At 39.7% G+C, this 24,037-nt stretch overlaps 1 protein-coding gene across 1 annotated transcript in view; it reads right to left on the bottom strand.

Moving 5' to 3' along the window:
• The window catches only part of CDK5RAP2 (CDK5 regulatory subunit associated protein 2), a 77,554-nt gene that overhangs the window by 14,688 nt on the left and 38,829 nt on the right, over positions 1 to 24,037 (bottom strand). Inside the window, exons 17-27 of the mRNA XM_010015714.1 lie at positions 22,385 to 22,480; positions 21,665 to 21,712; positions 20,856 to 21,043; positions 18,275 to 18,740; positions 14,861 to 15,116; positions 12,988 to 13,104; positions 10,297 to 10,897; positions 8,473 to 8,705; positions 5,798 to 5,846; positions 4,851 to 5,035; positions 3,600 to 3,725 (exon numbers count right to left, since the gene is read on the bottom strand). Coding sequence (XP_010014016.1) covers positions 3,600 to 3,725; positions 4,851 to 5,035; positions 5,798 to 5,846; positions 8,473 to 8,705; positions 10,297 to 10,897; positions 12,988 to 13,104; positions 14,861 to 15,116; positions 18,275 to 18,740; positions 20,856 to 21,043; positions 21,665 to 21,712; positions 22,385 to 22,480 — 2,365 coding nt within the window. The remainder of the gene's footprint in view (positions 1 to 3,599; positions 3,726 to 4,850; positions 5,036 to 5,797; positions 5,847 to 8,472; positions 8,706 to 10,296; positions 10,898 to 12,987; positions 13,105 to 14,860; positions 15,117 to 18,274; positions 18,741 to 20,855; positions 21,044 to 21,664; positions 21,713 to 22,384; positions 22,481 to 24,037) is intronic.

Below are 24,037 nucleotides of genomic sequence, written 5' to 3'. Positions count from 1 at the left end.
TTACTACTCCTCAGTGCCTCCGTGAGAAGCTCTTTGTAACCAGCAGAGACTTAGATGTCTAACTTTTAGAAACTTAAGGGTGATGATTCCTTCTCTAAGGATCCCATTGCACTAGTTGTGTGTTAGATCGTGTATCCAGTCAAATTCAGGTAATCCTCACAATGTACTGTACCTATGCTACTCATCCCACAGTGATGTGTAATGTTACAGTACAGTCTGAACATTCCATTCTCAAGGTGGCTGCCTCTAAATCAAGACAAGTAGTTGTTATTGCCCTTTATAACCTGCTTATAGTCAATAAAACACTTCAGGACCCACCGGAATTAATGTTATTGTTAAGAACAGTTTTCAGTTGATTGGTTATCCCAGTATATCCTACATTTTAAAGCTTCAGACAACTACATGAGTGTCAACTATTTGGTTAATAGAGAAATAACCAGCTGGCAAAAAAATTAGCTCAATGTATGAGGAGGATGCCTTACAGCTCTGGCAGTTCACTTCAATTTGATGTGCTGCACTTCCTCTGAGTAATCTCATTTTATTGTAATCCCAATTGAAGCTTTTACCCACTGCCTACCTGGGATGTAGTGTGCCATGATATGCACCTCTTGTCGTTACTGAAAGACTCAAAGGCTCTAGAAGCCTGGCACTAATGGCATTTTACTATCTATATGTTAAAAAGTAGAAGTAGCTATGCGAACTCAAAAGGCTTTTCCCTTTCAGATTGTAACAAAGCAATTCAACTTGAAGTGGCAAGGCTTGATGGTCTCATCTTGATTCTAATTTAATTTATTGCCCATCACCCAGCTTTATCCTATTTGACAAGTTATGCTATCACAGTTCTACTGAAAGGCTTTAGAATATAACTACCAGTTATCTTACATAATAAGGGATAATGCAGAGCCAGTAGTAATAGGGCCACAATCCTGCAATTTGACCCACTGCCGCGACGACTACTTCTGTGCAGAGCCCTGCTGACATCAATTACGCTCTCCATAGATGCAAAGGTCCATCTAACCAGAGTAAAGCAGAGCATCAGGGCCTACAATTGCAATACACTTGAGTTTTCATTATGTTTTGTGCTGCAGAAAGTGAGTGCTAAGGAAGCCTACCTTGATGGTTTCAAAGGAACCACTGACTGAAAGACAGGCACTGCTGAAAATCACAGCCAAGAGGAAGGAAATATTCACTCCCAGTAAAGCAAAATAAAGGCATACTAAAGCTGAAGTCTGAGTAGATACATTAGTTACTTATGGGTTAAAAGTAAGGCAAACAAAACCCCCTTTCAATGTTAACTGCCATTAATAAGATCTGAAACTCAAAATTAAACCTTTGATTTGATTTGGAAGCCTAACATTTGAAGTGATTGAAGCAATTATTTCAGTTCTCCTTGCACTGCAAACCTCAGCTCTACAGTAACGATGTAGTCATTACCAGCACTCGAGCCATTTATAGAATACTAGAAGCCCAGAGGCATTTAAACACTTAGAGAATCTAAGTATTAAAAATAGCATAGCAAAAATAGTGGGCAGATGTGTGTACATACATCCATCTAATATTTAGCAAACAAGAATAAATCTGTGCATTAACTTCGGTTGAACAAGCAATATCACATGAATTTAACAGGCTTTCATCGACAATTAAGTATGTTACAACTTGGTTTTGGTTTTTGATGGAAAACAAACTAAGGAGATTAAGTAAAAACTTTGAATTATTATTGTCCCAAAGCTAAAATCTGCTTTAGCTTCACTTAGGAACTCTTTTCGGCCCTGAAAGTCAAAAAAAGCCCATCTATTAGGAAAAAAGAAGCATCGCTACTAGGAGAGAGGACATGTATATTGATAACATGAAAGAGATCTTCAAAACAGACACAGGAAGCACTGAGTGATCATAGTAACAAAAATGAGCTGCTCTAACAGGTAGTTCCTTCTTTCTCTTCCAGGTTTCCCCTCCATGCATTGGTAGGTGCGCTAAGGCAACAAGAAGACAGATGGAAGGTATAAGACAGTTTATAAAGAAAATATACTTTCACTGCATTAATGGATGCCCTTGCCAGAATCTTTATGAAGCTGTAAAAGGGTTGGAAGTGTTTCAGTGTGGTTATTTCATGGGAACAGTATGCCTTTGCAGCAGCGTAAATACTTCATGAATGAAATGGATGCTTTTATACACCTTTCCATCACTGTAAATTATTCCTGAAAGCAAACTGCCATTTGCAGGTAGTCTCCATTTAAACAACAACAGAAGTGGATCATGGGGATGATGTAAAACATAATGAATCTAATGTCAACATTAGTGAAACTGAGTAAAAGGAAAGCATGTACGTATTTATTGCCTGCTTCCAGTCTGAGTAATATTGCATATTAATCAATTGTCCTACGGGGAAAAACCTGGGAAGGAGAGCAAGAACAGAATGAAGATTAGGAAAGTATGCCTGGTACGGTGGTGTGCTTGAAAAGGTGCTGCAAAACCATCCTGAGTGAGAGCCTGGCTACTCTCCTGTGCAAAGTTTTAAAGGTACCACAGAGTTTGGCTTTCAAAGATGCTGAACACATGAGAGCTGTGACTCTGAATTTGCATGCCTATTTTTAGTGGTTTTCATCCACTGCTTTATATTAGAGTTTGGAATGAAAACCAGCTCGATGTTAAAATTTCCATCAGTTGCTGTCAGGTATTTCTTATTAACAACTCGTGATGTTATTCTGTGCAGCAGACATTTCTGACACCAATCAGTTCAAACGACAAGCTGGACCTAGGCTCTGTCTTACAGATATTTTGTCCCTGTATGTGAATACAAGCTGGCTTTAAAGCACTCAGAAAACTCCAGAGAAGGCATCTCCAATAGTGCCGTTAGCAGTGGTGCTGTACTGACCACCCCAGGTATACACAGAGTAAGCACAGGAAAGCTAATTCCACAAAATTCCTACTTTGGCTCAATAGCAGCAATGTAATTTAGAGCAAAGCATCTCCTCCTATATTCATAGTGGGTCCAGGCCCCACTGAAATGGTGTTGATAAAATGGGCTTCCTCCCCTTCAGCTAGCCCTGGCTGCACACGGCAGAGAATTAAAAGAAGATGACATCCTAGAATCCAAGACCATTACAGCAATAATGATATCCCAAAGGCACAAAAAAGGAAGAAAAAGAAAAAAAGCAGGCTATTTGTTGATAACAGAACCAGAAAGGTCTTTCAATTCCCTGTATGAAATTCAAGCACAGCATCATCAACCACCATAAAACTACCTGGTTGTCTTGTTCTCTCAGCAATACGTGCAATTGTAGGTTTGAGGCTGCGTGGTGTTAACTCACAGAGGTGGAAATAAAAGATTTGTGCATTGGTCCTGGATACACATCAAGCAATGGACTCAAGGAAGAGGCACGTTATGGCTCTATTAATGCTACTGTTCGTGCAGCACGGTGAAGCTGTGTCTGCTGCTGGAGCTCAAGATGCAGCAGTGCTCAGAGAAAGACTCAGCATTTCCCAACTGTGAAGGGGTGGGGTTCATTCAGAAAAGCACACAAAACATTTCCAGCAGCATTTCATCCCTCAGGCTTTAAGCAGGAAAAGTGGATTTAGTTTGCTATGAAATAAATCCTTACCTTGATCTAGTTCCTTGTCCGTTACTTGTCTCTCAAGCTGCTTCCTCAGTCTCTCATTAGTTTTTATGGAGTATTCTAAACGTTGTCTCAGGATTCTGATTTCTTGCAGATGCTCCATTAGTAACTCTAAATAAACCAACAGACCACTTCTTATTCAGAGTAAATGATTGTATTTCTTTACACCATGTACTCCTGTCAAATCTAATGTGTGTTAACATGAAAAAAAGACACAGAACTGTTCAAAATGGTAGACATTAAGTATCTGACACCACAACCATCTTTTCCCATGTGAAAAATGGAATGAAAACTCCATTTTAACTTAAACAATGGCCCAGCTTTAAGGCTCTTTAACAACTTCTTCCTACAAAACTCTAGTAGATAACAATTTTGCCCAGTTAAAACATTGCCTTTACTGGGAAGCGAATCCAAAGTTCTGCAATGCAGCTTCACATTCGGGCTCGACACACCAACAGTATATATTTTACCTTATAACAATAGGAAGCTTACCAGAGTAAGTCAGATATAAATTTGACTTTGACTTACACAATGCATGCCATAATAAATACCTCTCTTCTACCAAATTTCATTACTGTACCTTTCCCTTCCTGCTTTCCTGTTGTACAATTTTTCTTCCATTGGCTGCGAGTTTCAGCTTCACTCAGGATTTTATCTGTTTTAACTGTCACCATCTCATTTGTCAGTTTATCCATGTCATACACTCCTGGTTTACTCTGCAATATTTTCTTCCTGAACAGCATGTGCTATCTCAGCTATTAAATTTTCATCACTGGCTATAACAAACTACTGCATCACTTGTGCTTAGTGGAACTATCCAGGTCAAACACGACACCACTTATTAATTATGCAGCACTTACAATTCTCAAGGAAACACAACACTGGCTTTTATAAAATTAGAAAAATCTCTCTTTTTCCATGAAATAATCTCTTGACAATTGTCTATTTTCCCCCTTACATCGTGTCTATTTAAAGACTGTCTGGAGTACTGTAAAAAGATGATAGTCTAAAACAACAAAGACACAAACCATCATAGTTAATTTTGTTTCAAACAGGAGGCAGTTCAAATCGTTGTCATCTCGGGATGTCTTATTACTGAAATTGCAATGATTATGCCAAGATCCTGGAAAGCTGAAGCAGACAACATTCTTCATTATTTCTTAATTAGTTCCCTAGTGTCTTATTTCGGGCATTTTTCCCAATACCCAGTGAATCTTCAGTGGGAAAATAAATTACCTGGGGGAAACTTGTTTGGCAGGAGTGCCAGCGTGCCATGCTGTCCTTCTAGGTCGTGCCTGGGCTCGGGTGATCCAAGGGATGACTTTTCTGACAAATCAAAGTCAGACAAGCTATGAAGGGCAGATGGTACAGGTGATTCCTCCTTCAGTTGCTGGTACACAGCGGTGTTCTTCTCATTATCCCTTTTGTGCCAAACAAAACGTTTTCAGATACAGAAATTGTTTCATTACTTTGGAAGCATGAATAGGGAGCACACTGTCAAATGTACAGGAGTGGATTTATGCGACAGAACACGACAACCCACTACACATCAGAGGAATAGATGAAAACTGAAATTCAGACCACACTAGCAGGAAGGATGAATGGACCTTCAGGCCAGGTCCCAGCACTAGGCAGTCATCATTAAGTCAAGGGGACCTCAAGCTGCCTTGAACAGGTAGCTGAGGATTTCTGTAGCACAGAAGAATCCCAGGCTGGCATAAAACCAACACATGCAGCATAACACCTGCTCTCTTCACCTTCAGCATAAGGGTGATAGAGAATGCACTGCACCAGCACCATACTCCAGTGATCCCGAGCCAGCCCCTAAGGTCACAGCAACAGAAAGGAGGCTGAGTATCCCTCCTGGCAGCTGCAATTAGGGTAATATCTGAGCACACACAACAGTGTGTTATGGCATGTTTTATTTGTTCATGAAAGGAACAAATCTGGTAGCATGATGCTTCCTCTCAGCATCTCAGCTGTTTGATGAGAAGTGGGGGAACACACACCCCCCCCCGCTTAGTTTCTTTTCTATGGATATTTTATTAACAAAACGGATATTAATGAAACAGGCAACATAAGCAAAGCCCTCCAGAAAGCAAAAGAGTGGAAGTTGTGCTACGAAACATGGAGCATCCTTATCAACAAGCATATGTTTGATAAACATTCAGTTGCACTCTTACCTTTGAGCTAGTTCATAAAGTATAGTAACTTCTGCCCCTATTGCTTCTCCTGCAAAGCAGAAAGATCTGGTTAAAAACAGACATTGAGAATTATACTTTTCCCCCAACTCTACCTTCAACTATTTCTATACAAAATAGTAAATTAATGAGAAATTAGAGAAGTCAACAGATACTCTACGCACTGTGTATTAGTGTCAAATGCTGTACATGAGCACAACTATTTACAGCCCAGCAACAAAGCAATATTCTCTGGAGTTCAAAAAGAATTATGAGGTACCACAGGTGCCAGATTTTACAGCTTTGGTGTTTTAATTAGCACACAGATGTAAAATATTGTGCTGTATAGCAAAAGGATTAGGCCTACATCCCATTATTTCCTCAATAAAGAAAAATACATAAACCCAATTCCATCACATTCGGATTTTGTCCACCCAGGCTCACCAGTTATCCTTAATAAAGGGGCATACACAGGCTTTTGTCTGCAGTGTTCTCAATGGTAGAGTGTGTGAGCACAAGCACAGTGCAAGAGACCTGGACTCAGACACTAATTTAAGTAAGGAAATAAGAGTTCCATGGTGTCCCCTTGGCTCCCCACATTCTGACTTGTTCGTGCCATTAAGCAGAGGTGGAAGGCAAGAGCTGCACAGCTCAAAATTCAGGGGAATGAACTGAAGGTCAGGCTGGAAAGGCAGAGACAGACGGTTGTTGATGCTGCTTCTTTACAGTCAATTCTTAGCACGCTGGATGTTCTTTATAACCCCACAAACATCATTTTACTTTAATGTGTGATTCAATGCAGCACCATTGTGTTAGATATATTGAATTGTCTCAGTTGTCAGTGACTTTTCATAGTATATAGGATACCATCTGTTGGTTTACAGGCATTTAATGTTTATTCACTACAGAGTCTTCTCATTTGTAATGCAAGGAACCTGTAGCCACTGAAATCATTGAATACACTCAATCTTTTATTACACAATGCTATGACACAGTAGCCATAATACCTTTTTCTCATACACAATTCCTTTATATGAGCAATTGAAACTGCAACATGCTGCCACTACCTTTAATGAAAGGCAGAATATAGATCATTGTATGGCTGGGGCGTGGATGGTTCAGAACAAAGTGATCTCCTGGAGCCAATTGTGGAAAGACGTGGGAGTCAGGGGCCCTATTTCAGGCCAGCTCAAGTGTTTTGCTGAGGGTGGCAAGTTTTGCAGCTGACATCTGTGGAAGTATTGCTTTTGGGTCAGAAAGAGCAACGTTGTGATGACAGCAAAAGGTCCTTCTTGCTGAATTTCACCCACGAAAGCATCCCTTTTCCATCACTTTGCTGCTAACTTTATCCAAACTAAGGACTGAAGGCAACATGCATGAGGTGCTCTTTGTTCAGGTGATAAAGGTTGATTTTCATGGCAATTTTACAAAGCATGGTTGCATTTTAGCTCTCCATTAGGAAAAAGAGAGTGCTTGACTTAAGAAGCTGGACAACCTGGCAGCAAGATGCTGGTCCCTTAAGAAAATTACTAGAAGTGGTAGGAATAATTTACCTCCTGATGTGGTCCCACTTAAGACATTTAAGGCCTTGCCTTTCCAACTTAATGCTTTGTCAAAGAATAGGTGGGAAAACTGGGATAAACAGTCAAAGGACAAGATGGGGAAGCTTTCCTGGGTTAAACACTCCATTCAGTGCTTGGCTTTCTCTAACACAAAGACAACACTTCTCTGCATGGCTTCCCCTAGAACCTCTGCTCAGGAGGCTCTTGCTCTACTATTATGCCTTACAAATACACACTGATTTACAATACCACAGTCTCTAACTCATGAGCTACTCAAAATTCTAAAGGAATTCTCCTCTGCCTTTTAACCGAATAGATTTTCCCTTTCTCCCCCCCTAATTTTAATTGTCCATGTGCACCATTTGGGTGGGTTTCTCTGTGATGTCTGTGGTCCTTTTACCTGGTGCATGGAGTGACAGCTGATTTTATACCTGCATACAATTTAACCTGGGTTATTTCTACAGGAATATCAATACTGGTTTTAGCTACCAGGGTTCCTTGTGGTTTCTTTAAAGGCACTGTCCCTAGACATTGGCCATATCACATATGGTTATGATAATTTCTATATGTTAACTTCTTCTTTGACTCCAAAAGTACAGCCCTGATCTCTGCACTGAATTTACTCTCCTTACAAGTGACTGCACTTTAGGGGAAGAACTTCAGGAGCCTGTAACTTTTGGGGTTTAGTTAAACATAGATTGCATTAAAAACCAACTGTGAACCATGCCCATGAGAAACATTCAATAGAGATATGTGGTGCTCAGGCTCAACAAAGTCAGCTGGGCTGTTTCCTGATACAGAAGATCCTAAAGCCTACTTGTAACTAAACTTTACTAAACTATAACCACTATATTTTCAACAGTTAAAAGATGCATGCACTAAGATAAATAAATCTAAATGGAAGGTGTCAATCAATCAGAGGACAACTACACAAGTAAAACCCAGTGTTTGTGGAGCACTGCAATTGTACTTCCCAAGACGGCCCTCACTATAAACCATTTAAAAGCAACCAAGAGGAAGTAAGGCTTTCTTTTCACTAAAAAGAGAAAAAAAACCCTTCAAATTCCAAGAATGTTAATATATTTCAGCCAAGAAGCACAAAATACAGCTACTTACCATACAGGAAATGCCCTTCGAGCTTCTCAAACAATAGCACACTTTGATTCAGTTGTTCACGGAAGCCTTCAGCAACATAGTAATCTACATCACTGGCTTGAAGCAGTTCCTCAAAAGCTTTAATAAGGCTTGTCAGATGCTGATGGTAAGTGACACAACCACTGTGGATCTCTTTCATTTGCTGGCGTTGAAAGGAGACTTCCCGAGCTTGGGAATGAACTAATGAATCACAGCTGAGAAAACGAAATTAGCTTTCAAGTCATTTTCTGACCATAAGGAACATTTAAGTATAAATAAAAAGGGAATTAAACTTATATTCCTAAGCTATAATTCGATGTGACTCAATTTGCTTTTAAAATGCTTTTACAGCCCCACAATGAGAAATGTATTGTCTCTAACTGGTGAGTTTTGTATTTATGGGCATAACTTGTGGGTTATTATCCTTCACTTAACTGCTTCCTTTAGAAGATGGGCAGAAACTAAGGTGCTGAGTTGTTTGTCTGCTTGAAAATAACCTGGATGGCATTCAAAAGTGCCAAATGAAAGCAAGTACGAGTGAATACATGAAAAGAATCTTTTAGAATACACATTTTTCTGACTGGTTGGCTTTGTTCTTCCATAGTGAATTAAAAAGAAATCCAAAAATAGAGAGCTGTCTCTTCTATAACTTCTTGTACTTCCTGCCAGGAGCACAATATTGGACTTTCTGAGCTGATGGGCTCACCCACTCTGAAAATTCTCCATGTCTCTGCATGTTTATTACCAGAGACTGTGACCGTGACAAGCACTGTAGTGTCCAAACTCTTGTATTCCACAAGCCAGGACAAAAATCTCAACTCAGATGAACTGAATTTATTCTTCACTTGCAAGTATAGATGTTCCCTTTATAGTGCCACTGTCTGTATCACTGATTGACTTCTTTCTATAGAATTAGTGGAGAAAAAGGCAGAGGGTCTAAAAAAGATGCAGGGAATCAAAGAAAATATGCAGCATAAACAAAATCTATGATGGTGTGGGCTGTTATAGGATTTTTATTGTCATGGCTATAGGAAGAGATGCATAACTCACTTCTGGGTCTGTCACTTGTGACTCATGTAGTTGTCCTAGACAGTGGCCATAAAACCTTTACAGCGATCCATACTGTCTCATCCCTTAATTTACAGTTGGATCTGCCTGTGTGAAATGGATGGGGTATATTTTCAAGGGATGTACATTTATGTGTACTATGTAGCACGATTGTATTTTATGTCAGTAATACTAAGAGATATACAATAGTCCACGTTGATGGTTGCTCAGTCTCCAAATACTCCTCCTCAAGCATTCAGAAGCCAAAAGGCTGAATATCTCTTTGTTACACTTCCTTAAGGCTCTCAGGACAATATGAATATTAGAGGGGGGGACAAAAGTGTGTCACCTGAAAAAAACCTGAGTGATGCAAAAGTGTAATACTTTGATTACAGAGGTCAGCCCATCTCACAGGGTAACACAGGGAGATCTGACTTTGCTCAACAGAGGATGTCTTGCAGCAAAGACAGTTGTGGCCCTGAGATGTGGAGAGAGCCAAAGGCATCTGGCATAGAATCTTTACAGAGGATGATAGGAGCTCATCAGAAGCAGTTTTGTTTTAAGAGAAATACTGGGTTTGTACTTCGAGGCATCTTTTAACTAAACGTTTCGGTGGCTTTATGTTAATGTTAGTGAAATTCAGCCTTTACTATAACAACACACTCCTATGGGAATAAAATTATCTTCCTATTGCCTTCCTGTGTTATTTGGTATTGCTGTTTACAAAAAAAAAGCCGAAACAGTAATAGCTTTACTCACTTGGATGGTGATGTTTCTCTCAGTTTGTTCTGAAGATGATACACTTCATCAAGATGCATATTTGCAATTTGCTCTTTTTCGAGTTCTGCCTCATTTGCTGATAGTAGTTCCTTAAGGTTTTGTGCTGCCCAAGCATCAGGTGCCTTTGAACACACTGAATTCCTATTTTCGGGGTGATTCTCATAATCCACCAGCTGATGGACACTAGAAAACGGTTCGATTTCTTGCACAGCTCTGTCTTGCACTTGTGTAACGTGTCTTTCCAGAGGCAAGGCTGTGTCACTTGAAGCTATATTGGAAACACCACTCAATAAAAACTGGTCAGAGGTCTGCAAGTGAAACACGAACATTTTGTACTTCTCAAGCTCAGACTTCATATTCTTAATTCTTTCTTTCAATTCTTCTATATCCTCTATGACTGCACAGTCATCAAGTGCATCTGTACTTGTTACACTCAATTTGAGAGAACGCAGGCACTTGGAACCTGAATATGCAGGGGCTGAGTCAATGCCCTCATGTTCCATGGAATAAAACTCTTCATTTATCTCTTTTAATGAATGCTGGATATTCACATTGCTGATGCTATGATGATTTTGCATATCTGAAAAACAGGAGGTTTGCATGTGAATATTAATATTCCTTTATCTGACATTCTGCTCTTAACATCACTAGAATGAATTCATTTACTTCTATAATAACAGAATACAAATGCAGAATAATTACAAGCTCTACAATATTAGTTTCGGACTTCTGACCTCTTCCTATGATTTGCCCATTAATTCAACTTGCACATCAAATATTCCAACCCCCTTCTCACCTTTCAAATAAACAATAGGCAAAATACATCTGCTTTCTTTGTCCAAATGACTGAAAATGACTTTTGCTATATGCAGTCCTGAATCAGACACCAATGAAGCCCAGACCTTTCCAGCCACAATGATGATAACCTCAAACATAAGGCACTGAGATTTAATAGTAGACTCGATGACTTCAAATGGTTCTTCCTAAAACTTCTAATTAAATACTTTTCTCCTCACTCCAAAAATCTATACAAAACCAACTGGAGCAGAAAGTCAGTGGAACTGTAAAAAGATTACCAACAAAATAGTAAAATATGAAAAAAGGGTTTTAATAACTTCTTTTTAAAATCCATTAATACGTTCAGTGTTAAAGGTTTTACTGGCACTCATTTGGCATGCACATCACACCCCTTGCTGACTTTGCCATTCAGAAGTAATGTGATCACCCCATCTTCACACCAATAAAAGCTATATATTCCTACATATATTCTATGTTTCTAGTTCTGGGTATGTTGAGGGCTTCTATGTGTAAAGTATCTTGGAAAATGGTTATTTTCTGGTTACAAGTAAATTAAATTTTCCCCTTCTATTAGTTCTGCAAAAGATCACTATGAATTAGAACCTCCCTTCTGGGAGTCATTCATTGATCTTGCAGAGGTCTTAGTACTTTCAAATTGGTTTCCATGGAGAATTCGAATGCCCAGGTTTAAGCTCTAAATCAGTACAAAGTCTCAGGGGGGGCAGCTGTATATGAAGGCCCAAGTCAAACACTAGAGAATAGAAACAAAGACAACCTAAAAGCCAGAAAACCATGAGGCTGGGATATCAACTTCTTTGAAATTTAGGCTAGATGATGTTCTCTGCAGCACACAGACTGCTGCACACCATTAGGTACGTCATTCGAAAGGTGACACAATCACAGGACAGAAATGCTTCCAAGCAAATGCCTGTGTATGAATTCAAGATATATTGACTAAGGAAATGCAACACTCAAGTTCATCAGCCTCTCCTTCTCTAGCACTTGGTTGCTACAGTGACACACATGTCAAAGGTTGAGGACTGAGAGAGAAAAAAACATAGCATTAAATGACCTCTGTAAACCTGTCATCCTGATTTCATGCAGAGGTTCCAGGTAATCAAAAGAGGAAATAAAAACAGGGAAGAAATACTTTTGATTGGAATACTGGTTATAGTTTTTAATGAAACACTGCCCTTTAGTTAAGGTCTCTGTACATCTATGTGTCCACACACACACAGAGAGCATGATCCTGCAAACCAACTGCCCAGCTTTGATGAAACTATGCACACAAAGGATGCGAGAAAGGATTACAAAGTTGGCCATATCCTCTACAGACAACATGTTAATCAGGTTATTCAAGCCATCCCCAAAAAATACCAGTGGGTGACGCAGAAACACATAATACACAGTATTAAGACTATTTACATTTTCATTAAAAGATTCCATTAGGTTTCAACCTCATCGAATGCCTTCAAGTAAATCCAATAAGCAAAATTCTATCATTCAATTGCTTCATTCCAATAGTTCATAACTAGATGCAGAAGCAGTAAGTACCAAACATTTAATTCAGAGGAGAGTTCAGAAGTGAGGACGTTAGCAATAGAGATCAGAGTTAGGCATACAACTCATTAGTTTTACTGGAAACCAGACTCATAAATCCCTGTGGCCCTTCAGAAAGCATAACCCTTAGAAGACCAGCTTGGATTCTTGGAGCAATTAATCCATGCTAGCTAAGAAAGCAAGTTTTAAACCCCACAAATAATGGCTGGTGAGACAACTACCTGCAGTAATTTACAATTTGGCACAATTCAGAAGAAAGTAGAGTTTTAAAATTCCTTTTTTTTTCTTTTACTATACATATAAATGCTCTACCTTGATAATTTGGCTGATTTTTGTCTATTGCATATTCATTCTTGCTCTTTGTATCTGGACCAACATCTTGCAGCTCCACCTGGACCTCTTTATTAACCAGTTTGAGGATGGAGTTATCTGGAGAAGGTGAAAGAGAAGTCAGTGACTGAAAGGAAATGAGTGAGGATAGTTAAAAACCCAAAACCAAACACCACCCCCCACTCTCACCCTCCCCCCAGTACATCTTACAAACCCAAATCTGGTTCTCTGACAATTTGGAAAGGAAAATCATTTAAGAACAACAACTGAAAATGTAATACAAACATTACTGGCCACATAAGACAGTGTTTGCACGTATTCTTCAAATCCTTGAACTGATTATAAGGATAACTACAAAGAATGTGAACTGCAAAGCTTCCAAACACCAAACAAACATTTGCAGCAGGTCCCCTTTGTAATGTAACAGTTAATCAATTCCTAGTGCATTTTTAAATGGTTTATGTTAAGCTTAGAGAAAAGGCTAAAAAGTTTCTCCAATATGAGCATTGACCATAACCTAATCTCCTGCAATCTCCCATTGCATCAAGTCTCACAATTCCTTAATGTACAGAACAGCTGTTAGCCCGGGTAAGGGAATAGGTGTGGAAAGGAAAACAGAGGACTGCAGTGCCAACAGGTTCCGACTGATTTCAGGATCCAAACCACAAGCACTGCCTTTCTCAGAATTCTCCATGTGTTGTGCACCTACCAATATTATTTAATCATAGAATCCCAGACTGGTTTGGGTTGGAAGGGAGCTTAAAGATCATCCAGTTCCAACCCCCTGCCCCGGGCAGGGACACTTTCCACTAGAGCAGGTTGTTCCAAGCCCCTGTGTCCAACCTGGCCTTGAACACTGCCAGGGATGGGGCAGCCACAGCTTCTCTGGGCACCCTGTGCCAGCGCCTCAGCACCCTCACAGGGAAGAGCTGCTGCCTCAGAGCTCATCTCAGTCTCCCCTCTGGTAGGTTAAAGCCATTCCCCTTGTCCTGTCCCTACATCTCTTGTGCAAAGCCCCTCTCCAGGTTTCCTGGAGCCCCTTTAGGCATTGGGAGCTGCGCTAAGCCCTCCCTGGAGCCTTCTCTTCTCCAGGCTGAAGTCCTATCAGCTTAAGTACTCTCATAAAAGTTGTGCCATATCTGTCTCCTACTACAACAACAACATCATTAACAATGAATTCTCTGCAACCTCTGCATTTGGCAGTGCTTCACTTGCTATTTGATTAAGGCTTTTCTGTTATATTTATACCTCCTCTCCCCCTCACCTATCCTTTACATGTCTACTCAGTTTTTAACCTAACTGCTAAGCACATGTCTACTTTATTTACCACTCCAAATCTTCATATAACACCCATTGTTCTCTGCCTTACCATTTGTCATCATCCTTTGCCAATCCAGCTGCTTTGTCAACAGCTCAGTTGAAATTCACCCAGCCACACTGGAAACAGACATGGATGACTTGACTGATAGAGGGATATTGGGAGAACCTCTTTATGCAGCATAAAGAAATACAGTATTTTGATAGTCTCTTGTCTCCGTTACAGACAGTTTTCATTAGGTTTGGCATCTATAAAGGAAATTCTTCATTGGCATCTATGTGTGCATTTGTGGGCACCCTGAGAAACTGCCATTTATTATACACTTTATGCCATGTCTACACAGCACTTACGTTCCAGCAGCAAAGATACAAGGAGACAGAAAGGTATTTTTCAAGGTCTATATATATTTGCCTACCCAAGAAATTCATAAGATTAAGGAGCATTGCACCTATGTAAAAATTACCTGGTTTCTACTACAAGAAAAGAAGACACTATTTCAGGCAGTATTACAGGTCATTACGTCCACTCTTTACTTACCTCTCACTGAAGTGCTTTCCTGTGGATTTTCTTGAAGGCTTTCAGTTACAAACTCATTCAACTCTCCATTTGTTTGTGGCTCAAACTCTTCGGGTTGTCCTTCACAAGCTTTCAGACCTTCATAAGGTGCCCTGCTATGAGGCTGTAGGTTTGAATCTAACTTCGGCACGCAGTTCAAAGGTACATTTCCTAAGGGTCTGGACAACTTCAAGAGAACAGGAAGACGGGACTTCCTGGGCAGGGAAGCAGAATCAGCCTGAAAAAGGCAGGGAATAAAATGGGCAGTTGGTAGCTCACATGTAATAGTCAAGTAAACGAAGTATAAACAGACATTCAGAGAGGAAAAATAGGTATTTTCCTGTAAGATCAGCCAGCTGTCACATTAGTTTTGAGAAGGAGATGGCAATAGCCTTGCAACATGAAAAACAAGCATTCAGAGAGGAAAACACACCTATCTCCCACTGCTTTCTGTAGGTAACTGCTGCTCATGTATCCACAGCCACACAGGGGATGGCTTCCAGTTCATGAAGCAAGACAGACAATTCACCATTGACAAGCAAAGGTTTTTAATCAATAGGTGTATTCGTTAACTCTGAGTCTGTGTATGGCCTAGAAAAACCGTTTCTCACCCAAACTGACCTCTCCAACTTTCCACTCTCATTTATATTACAAATGTCAAACAGCCCAGGAACCGTTTCCCTTAAATCTTCTTTTCATCGAGGATCCTCCTAACTTTTTACACATTCCTGAATGTCTTTTCCTGTCTCCCTTGTGCCTCCACCCAACAGACCGTACTTCATACCAGCCCACTTCCATCCCCTTGAGAAACTCAACAAAGCTTTGCATCAGCTATGGAGGAAACGTATACTCCCACAGAGAAATTCTTTTATGAAGGAGAATAGCTCCTTCACCCATATAAATGGCTTCCACAGGATTCCCATTTCCTACTGAACAGACATTCCATCACTGGAGGTGGGGGGAGAAGCCATGTTTCTTCATGAAGTCACTACATTTTAGCCTCTCACCTTTTGAAGACTCTGCATAAAATAAATGTGTCCTTGTTTAAACCACAGAGCATAAAAGGCTATCTCCAAAAAGCTAAACACATGCTGTATGTTGATGAGAGTTATGGAATTGTGTGTAATGATAATAAAACTCAATAATGGCATGTTCAGATAGATTTAGTGTATTTTTTTGCTGTTCATTTGCTCCACCAGTGTCGTAAGTCCCTTAATGTCTTTCACCACCCCAATGTACTCGGAAGTACCTTTCCACATTCACTTCTTAGCAATTATAGTCTTTACACAATTTAAAAGAATAAAAAGCAAGTTCCATTTGCCTAATGGCATACTCAATTCCTGTGGTACATACATGAATACAATATCATTTGGAGGCTGGAAAATAAATCCAGGCAGGATGAACTTCCTAAACTGCATTAATAACAGCCAACAATTTCCAGCTGTCTCAGGGCTGTTGTACAGACATATACGTCACCCAGATTACTCCAAGTCCAGCTCAGCTGGCTACAGGTAATTAGTTATAAAAGCCATTCAGAAGCAAAAGGTACACTGCATTAGCCAAATAAGAAAGCTTTTAAAGCATCTGACTTAGAGATTGCATTGAGGTTGCAACTGATTTAACTAGAGAGGAATCTGGAAATGGATGAATCAAAACCATACACTGAAACTCAGCGAAAATAGGAACTTGGGAAAAGGAGATTTGCAAAAAGAACTCTAGGTACTCCCTGTGGAGGGCAGACAGGCCTTTACTTGGCTTCAGAAAGATTGTCCTTCATTAATGAGAAGACAACTGAAAGACACCATTAGTGTTCTTAAGCAAACCATCACAAGCAGATCTTCACTCATAGACCAGCCAGGTCCTCAAATCCCTTCCCACTCTACTACCCATCTTTACTCTTCCTGACTTCCCCCTGCCCTCATCTCTTCACATGCTCCTGGAGTCAGCTGCCCTGCAAGCACCAACACCAACAGATGAGGCAGCACATCCATTCCTGTCTCAGACTAACCAAGGCATTGCAGAGATGCAGGAACCACAGCAGGCAACCTGCCAAACACAAATGACCAAATGCCAAATAGACTAAGAACATTAACACTAGCACAAGAACATTTCCATTATTATCCCTCTTTCTTCCACAAACATGAGGTTGGACTAAGTGATCTCCAGTGATCCCTTCCAGCCACAACCATTCTGAGATTCTGTGACCTGAGGATACTCTGATAGATTTTGGTTACATGTAAATTGCTTGGTGAGATAAGACAGAGTTTTTGTGAGCGAAGCTTTTGATTTTCCAGGGGTATCACAACCTGTTGCTAAGACTGACATGAATTTTCTAGGGTGTCTGCCAGGGACCAATAGTGCATGCCAAAATCTTTTCCTTAAAATCCCCATCTATACCGAGATGCTCATGCATGTACAGAACAAAGTCTTACCAACATCTCTCTGTTTTCAAGCCCCTTCCTTCAGAAGGATGAATCCAACAAGAACAAGCCAGAACAAAAAGGAATGGTTCCCAATTTCTAGCTCACAGAAGTCTCACTAAAGCCATGGAAAACATCCTTTGTGGATGTTTCTCTATTAGCAGTGCACAGAATCAAAAGTGATCCTCTCTTTTGTCTGCTCTGTAAGAATGGAGATCTTCAAAGAGTTTTCAACTTCACTTCTATAACTGCCACTGAAACAATACACATGAACTCTTTAGTACACACTTTTCCCACTGTGATCATTTGGGATCACAGCCTGCCTGCACACAAAGGGCTTGGAAACTCATCTGGCACAAGCAATTTACATCTGGACTTAGAACACAGATTCTGTGCACTTAGGTTCCAAAAAAACATGAAGAACTACCCCCAGTTTTATAGACTACTACTGGTCATGCTTCTTGTTAAAGCAAAGCATAATGCTAAGATGTAAACAAAAGCCTAAAATTAAGATTCAGGTCTGTTGCAATCTAGTGTTAACTCTTCACCAGCTCTCAGACATTACACAGGTCTTCAATTTGCTAGAACACATTCGTCATTTAGACTTCATAAGCATTCAGTTCAATGCTCTGGTTCTGCACATTATGAACATGTAGGCAGATATGCAAGATAGTGAAGAATCAGGCCATTATGCTACAAATTATCTCTTTTTTCCAAAAGCTATAATATTTACCAGTATCTGGTCCCAGTGAGGATTGAAATTCAATTCATTAATGTTCTAAAGCACACTGAAGCATGTGATGAAAAGCTCTGAACATTAAGAACAATTATCTAAAATATATTTGGGCTTGCATCTCCTTTTTCTAATTTTAAAAATTACACAAAAGCAAGATTTTAATATTAGAAATGAAACGTATTTTTCCCTTTTATACATCTATTCCCTAAGTACCATAAAGGGAATCTTAAATAAACTTACTTCATTTGTTCTCCTTGCAGAAAACAGTCTTTCATGCTGTTCACCCTTCTTATACACATTTTCTTGCTGATGTTCTCTTTCTGCATTTAATCTTGAATATTTTGACTTTTCTACTGAGGCTCCTTTTTTGCCTTCATGTTTGAATCTCATGACATTACCCTCCAAAGTCATTGTTTGTGTAACTGCATCTTTCAATTCCACTTTTGATAACTCAATATCCTTATTAATCTGAGGCACTGCATCTGGGTAAAGCTTCTCTTCCCCATCAGAAGCTGATTTCAATTCCACTTGCTGCTTTAAGAATTTATTGACCTGCTTGAAATGTTTGAGTTCAGCTCTTAGTTGAATAATCATTTGCCTAAGATCTTTTTCATCCTTTTTCTCCGCATCTTCACTTGAACATTCTTCCTCAGTTGTGCTCAGATGATCTAAGAGTTCATTTACAATTTTCATTTGTTCTTGTCTGCTATACCCAGGAAAGAGGAAAGCAAAGGCATGAATTTAGGTTTTGATTTAAGCAAACAAGAACACTTTCTAAGGAACTCTTTTGCAGTGTCTTGACATATACGAAATTCCCAGGAGATTCCATTTTACTCACTAACGAATTACTAACAAAGAGAATTCTTCAAACCTTTTCACAACCTGAGTTACACCATAAATTAACCCATCAATGCCTTTCTCCTATTTATGACCATCTATAACCCTCTCCCCATCGTGAACAGATACTAAACCTCTGCTAACAAAACAAGTTGCTTACATAGCACAGCAATGTAAGAAACACAAATGGATTTGCAAAAGAGTTTACTCTCTAACTACCTTAAAAATAAAATCCCTCCAAAACCACAGGAGAGTCCAGATATTGAGATCTGAAAACCCATCCCTTCATGTATTTCTAATGTACCAGGGAAGGCAGAAACTGAGAAAGCAGCTAAAAGCCTGCAAAACCAGCTCATTCCAGACCACCAAACTGCCCCACAGATAGCCTGTGGTCCATGGACAACACTTCATAAAGCAATGTTTTAAGAGAAAGTGAAGCCAAAGAAGAGCCATTTAAAGCTTAAGCAAACCCTTAAATTCTACTGATGATTTTGTGTGTCCAATAGAGAGCTGTTTGTGCCACTAAACATATAAAGCAGCATTTAAAACAACTGCATTTGTATAGCCAGCACTCGAAATGGGAGAAGCTAACTAGGCTTTTTATGTCTTTCTCTGGCATCTAATGTCATTAGGGAGAATTCAGTTATGCAAAGTACAGGCTCATCACCAGTCAATCTGGTCATTTGTACTTGAACATAGAGAAGATTACACACTAGAGTGGTAAACATGATAGTGCTGGAATCACTCATTAGCAGACTTTTAAGTAAAGTTAACAAATAAAACAACATTATCTATTCATCTTCTAAGAGAGTAGTATCTCATTTGTCCCTCACTAGTGCTTGAACAACTAAGACCACTTATGCCTGCTGGAGAGTTTTAAATAGTAATGTAAAAATATAGAAGTGCTTGAGTAAAGTCAAGCACAGTGCATGCTGAACACAGAAAACTGGATGTGACTTTTGTAACTCCACAGGATATTCTGCTACCAGCATTGCTGAGCACAACGTGTATGGAAGGTCATTCCCATTACTCTCCAGAAACTGCTATGGGTAGCTGAAAGAAGGCAGTGGAAAAAGTCACCTAATATACTGTACATAGTCATTGCAGAGCAGAGAGAAGCAGGAAAGGAAAATCATCTTCACAAAGGCTCTAACTCTGTTTTCAACCACATCCAGTGGTGTAAGCATGAAACTGAGGGAAAGAAAACTAGTCAGGATGTGTTTTTTCTGTACAGCCTTTTCTTTCTTGGTATTGTCCAGTTCCTATGGAAATGAGAATTTCAGCTGGGAATTGATCAAACCATAGAGTGACACACACTTGACATAGGTTACACAAGGGCCTATACAGATTTAGATAAACAAGCATTTCCTCCTGCATGAAAAGTGTCCTAAGTACTTACAACATGGTTCACCTCAGCACAGTCCTACAAGTGGTGACCCTGAAATAAGCGATTAGTCAACTGATGGACTCCCTAAACTGCTGACAGAGAGCAAACCTCTGTCCAAGCAGCTTGGATGAAACAGCAAAAGCCACAAAGCATACAGTAATGCCCATTCAAAATTAACCCTGTAAAACAATCACTGTAACTCCAGTTCCTCCCTCCTCACTTCCTTACACATGCACTTTTTACAGCAGAAAAGTGTGGTCTCCTCCACCATAATGCCTTTCACTGCCTCCTATCTGTGGCCTTTCACACTGCCAGAGCCCATCCTGAAAACAATCAGTTCCTACAGTAAAGCTCTCTGTATCAGTAACTTTGGAGAGGCTTTTTTCCCCTGTAATGGGTTTTTCTCAAGGATTTCTGCCGATAGTATGTTTCCTAATTACTTAATTGCATGATAGACTAAAATGGCTCTGAAGGTGCCTTGTCAATCTCTCAGGTAAATTAGACAGTGCCATTATCTAAATTCACTTTAGCAAAATGACTTTATTCTCTTCTCAAACAGAAAGACTGTCAAAAGCAGTGCATATCCCTCATACTTACGTAGATTCCAGTACAGATGTTCTATTTTCTCTTAGCAGAGCTGTGAGCAAATCCTCTTCTGTTTCATGTTCACTCATTCCTATTCTGCCCAAGTGTTTGCCAGGTGTATCATGTTCAAACTGAGGCTTATGTGGACTCCTATAATGTCTGTCTCTGCAGAAACTCTCTGAAAAGCCTGATGGAGTTATCTGTTAAAAAGTTGCCAACACTTTCTTATTACGCAGGTATGTAATGTTCTATTAAATTTGGGGCTGTAATCTTTTTGTAATCAGGTTTTGTCATTCCTGATGCTCTTTATCTACATTAACAAGCATCCACAGACATTTCACCTACTACTTATTAAAAGAAAAACTAATTAACATCTATTTCATATGATTAATTCATAGTGATCAGTTGTTTAGTAAGGAGTAAGTAGATTTCCCTGAAGGTCTTTATCTATGAAGCGGTAGGAAACTTCTGAAATGTTGCCTGCAGATTGGAGCTAACTTTTTATTAGTTCCCCTTTGAATCATCCATCTTTATAGCACAAATTCTGTCCTGGGATCTCCAGATGCAAGCCCTGATGGCCAAGACAGGATGAAGCTTGAAGTATCTACAAACTGCCAACTTCTTGTATGCAACACCATAAATGTACCCTAGGACATTTCTATATGGGATCTCTCCAATAATTCAACCCCATTTAAATCAGTGAAAGTCTTCAATGAGAATTCAGACTGAGCCCATTTGGATACAATTTCTATCAGCAGACATCAGCAGTGTGAGATTAAGATGTTTAAGAGTCAAAAGAACCTTTACAATACATCACTTACCTGATTATCCACCTCACAAGGGAAGTCCACAGATACTTGAAGGCATACCTAGTAAACACAGGGACACAGAAATTACACATTCCAAAGAACAGATCATCATTATTCCTCATGCTTACTAACCAAAATGCTCTGGTTTGTGTCATATTCTAGCATATTACAATTTTTAAACCAGAAAGGTTCAACTTTAATTGCACTCTACGATCTAAGGTCCCTTCCAACCTGAATTATTTTATGATTCCATGATGATTTATATTACATTGCATTTAAGTGATGGAATAAGAGGACAGCAGATTTCTGTATGCATCAAAATGCAGTCATCAAATCACCAAGACATCAAGTATTTCAACCCTGAAGAAGGACCCACAGCATTTTTAACTCATCACAGCAGCAAGTGAATCTTACACAATTTGTACTATAGGCCTGACTGCAATGGGGGCTGAAGATCAGTGTGTGTGTACGCAAAGAAACATGACTTCAAGGGACTTTCTGTCATCCCTATTAAGGAAGATTATGACTCAAACAAGAGAAAACAAGGACCAGAACAAAACCTGTCCTGAGAGCAGAAAAAGCTTTCAGAACCTCTTTAGGATAACGACTACTTGAAAGCAAAATCAGATACCAAGAAAAGTATGCTTTGTTTGCAAAAGACTTTGTGTTCTGAGAAAATCAGAACTTCTAAAGGCATGCAAAGAACATAATGTACCCACAGTGGAGTCCTACCTGACTGACCCTCTCAGAAAATTGGCTGTTCTGCATCTTCCTGTCATTGTCACCATCTCCAGTCTGCATCACAGGCTCCCCTGTTGTTTCAAGACACTACACAAAGTATGGAATGATGTGAAAATGTAGCACAACAAAAATACTGTGATATGAAACATGCATAAATAAGTCAGTGACATGTCTTAAAAGAAAAATAAGAAAAGGCTGCAATACAAAGTAACAAACACTGAATTAGGTTTCTTCAACAAGATCAAAGAAAATTAATACAAACCCAGGAATAACTTCATATTAAATACAGGGAAACTTTGTCTTATGCATTCCTTCATTTCTAGCTAACCCTTTCTCATCAGAATTTACAGAGGATATCAAAACCACTTCAACTCTTCTGGGAAAGGACCTCTGTATCTTCAGTCATGTTCTCACTCTGCCTATTTTGTTTTCCAATTTCCAGAATGTATTTTCATTTGCTACACAATTTATGCTCCAGCATCCAAAACATAGATGCTTTTAAAACAAAGCACATGTAGCTTGCTAGACACCAAAAAGATTTACTGTAACACTTCAAGTTACAATCTGCTGTGTCTTGCCCAAATGTGCCAATCTATAGCAAATGGTGCCAAATCATCTTTTTCCTCTTATTTTCCACAGAACCCAATCCATGGCCCATCACTAATAATTCCTGAACAAAGAGGAGGGAGACTCAGCAATTTTAGTAGCAGAGTCTAAGTTCCTGACATCAGCATTACTGGCAGTAAGACCAGAATCCCTCTGGTTTGCTGGATAGAATCACAGAAGGGTTTGGGTTGGAAAAGACCTTAAAGCTCCTCCAGTTCCAACCCCCTGCCACGGGCAGGGACACCTTCCACTAGAGCAGGTTGCTCCAAGCTCCTGTGTCCAACCTGGCCTTGAACACTGCCAGGGACGGGGCAGCCACAGCTTCTCTGGGCAACCTGTGCCAGCGCCTTCTTTCTTCCTTATGTCTCATCTAAACCTTCCCTCTCTTTAGATCTTTGCTGCTAAAATCTCATTAAATAGTAGAAACATGCTAAAGTGATGGTGAACATCAAGGATGCTATGCCTAATATGCCCAAACCATAGGTAGGATACAGCAGTGACACAGAGGATTCAAACCTGCATTAATAGTCTTAAAGCACTTGTGGCAATAGTACAGTAACAGACGTTCTTTGGTGTGACTTGGGTGAAAGGAAAATTACCTTAAGACAAGAAAAGCAGAATCTTGAGCATAGTTACAGGAAAAGGAGTTTATAGGCAGAAAGACTCAGATGATGGACTCGAAGGAAAGAAGCTGGTGTCTAGAGGTCATGGATGTGATATTTATAGCTTCGAGGGATATACAGCACAGGGCTGAAACTTATGGCAGGAAAAGAGAAACCTGCTTCTCCTACACCACATGCTGGAAAGTCTCAGCTCACAGCATGTCACAGGAACCATAGGAAAGCAGGATTCTGCAAAGGGCATTAGTTTTCCTTCTTAAGGACACTGGGAACTGAATGCCTGTGTGGGGTTTGAGTTTTAATTGAGTATGCATAGAACGTATGCATACGTGTGTGTGTGTATATATATATAACATATATATATATGAAATAAATGAGAAAAGCCTTTTCATCTTCCTACCTCGCCCAGTATTAGCAA

Source organism: Nestor notabilis, unplaced genomic scaffold (genome assembly GCF_000696875.1).
Source record: "Nestor notabilis isolate BGI_N333 unplaced genomic scaffold, ASM69687v1 scaffold9850, whole genome shotgun sequence".
Taxonomy (NCBI): domain Eukaryota; kingdom Metazoa; phylum Chordata; class Aves; order Psittaciformes; family Psittacidae; genus Nestor; species Nestor notabilis.
This window is presented reverse-complemented; position numbering and strand designations above follow the sequence as displayed.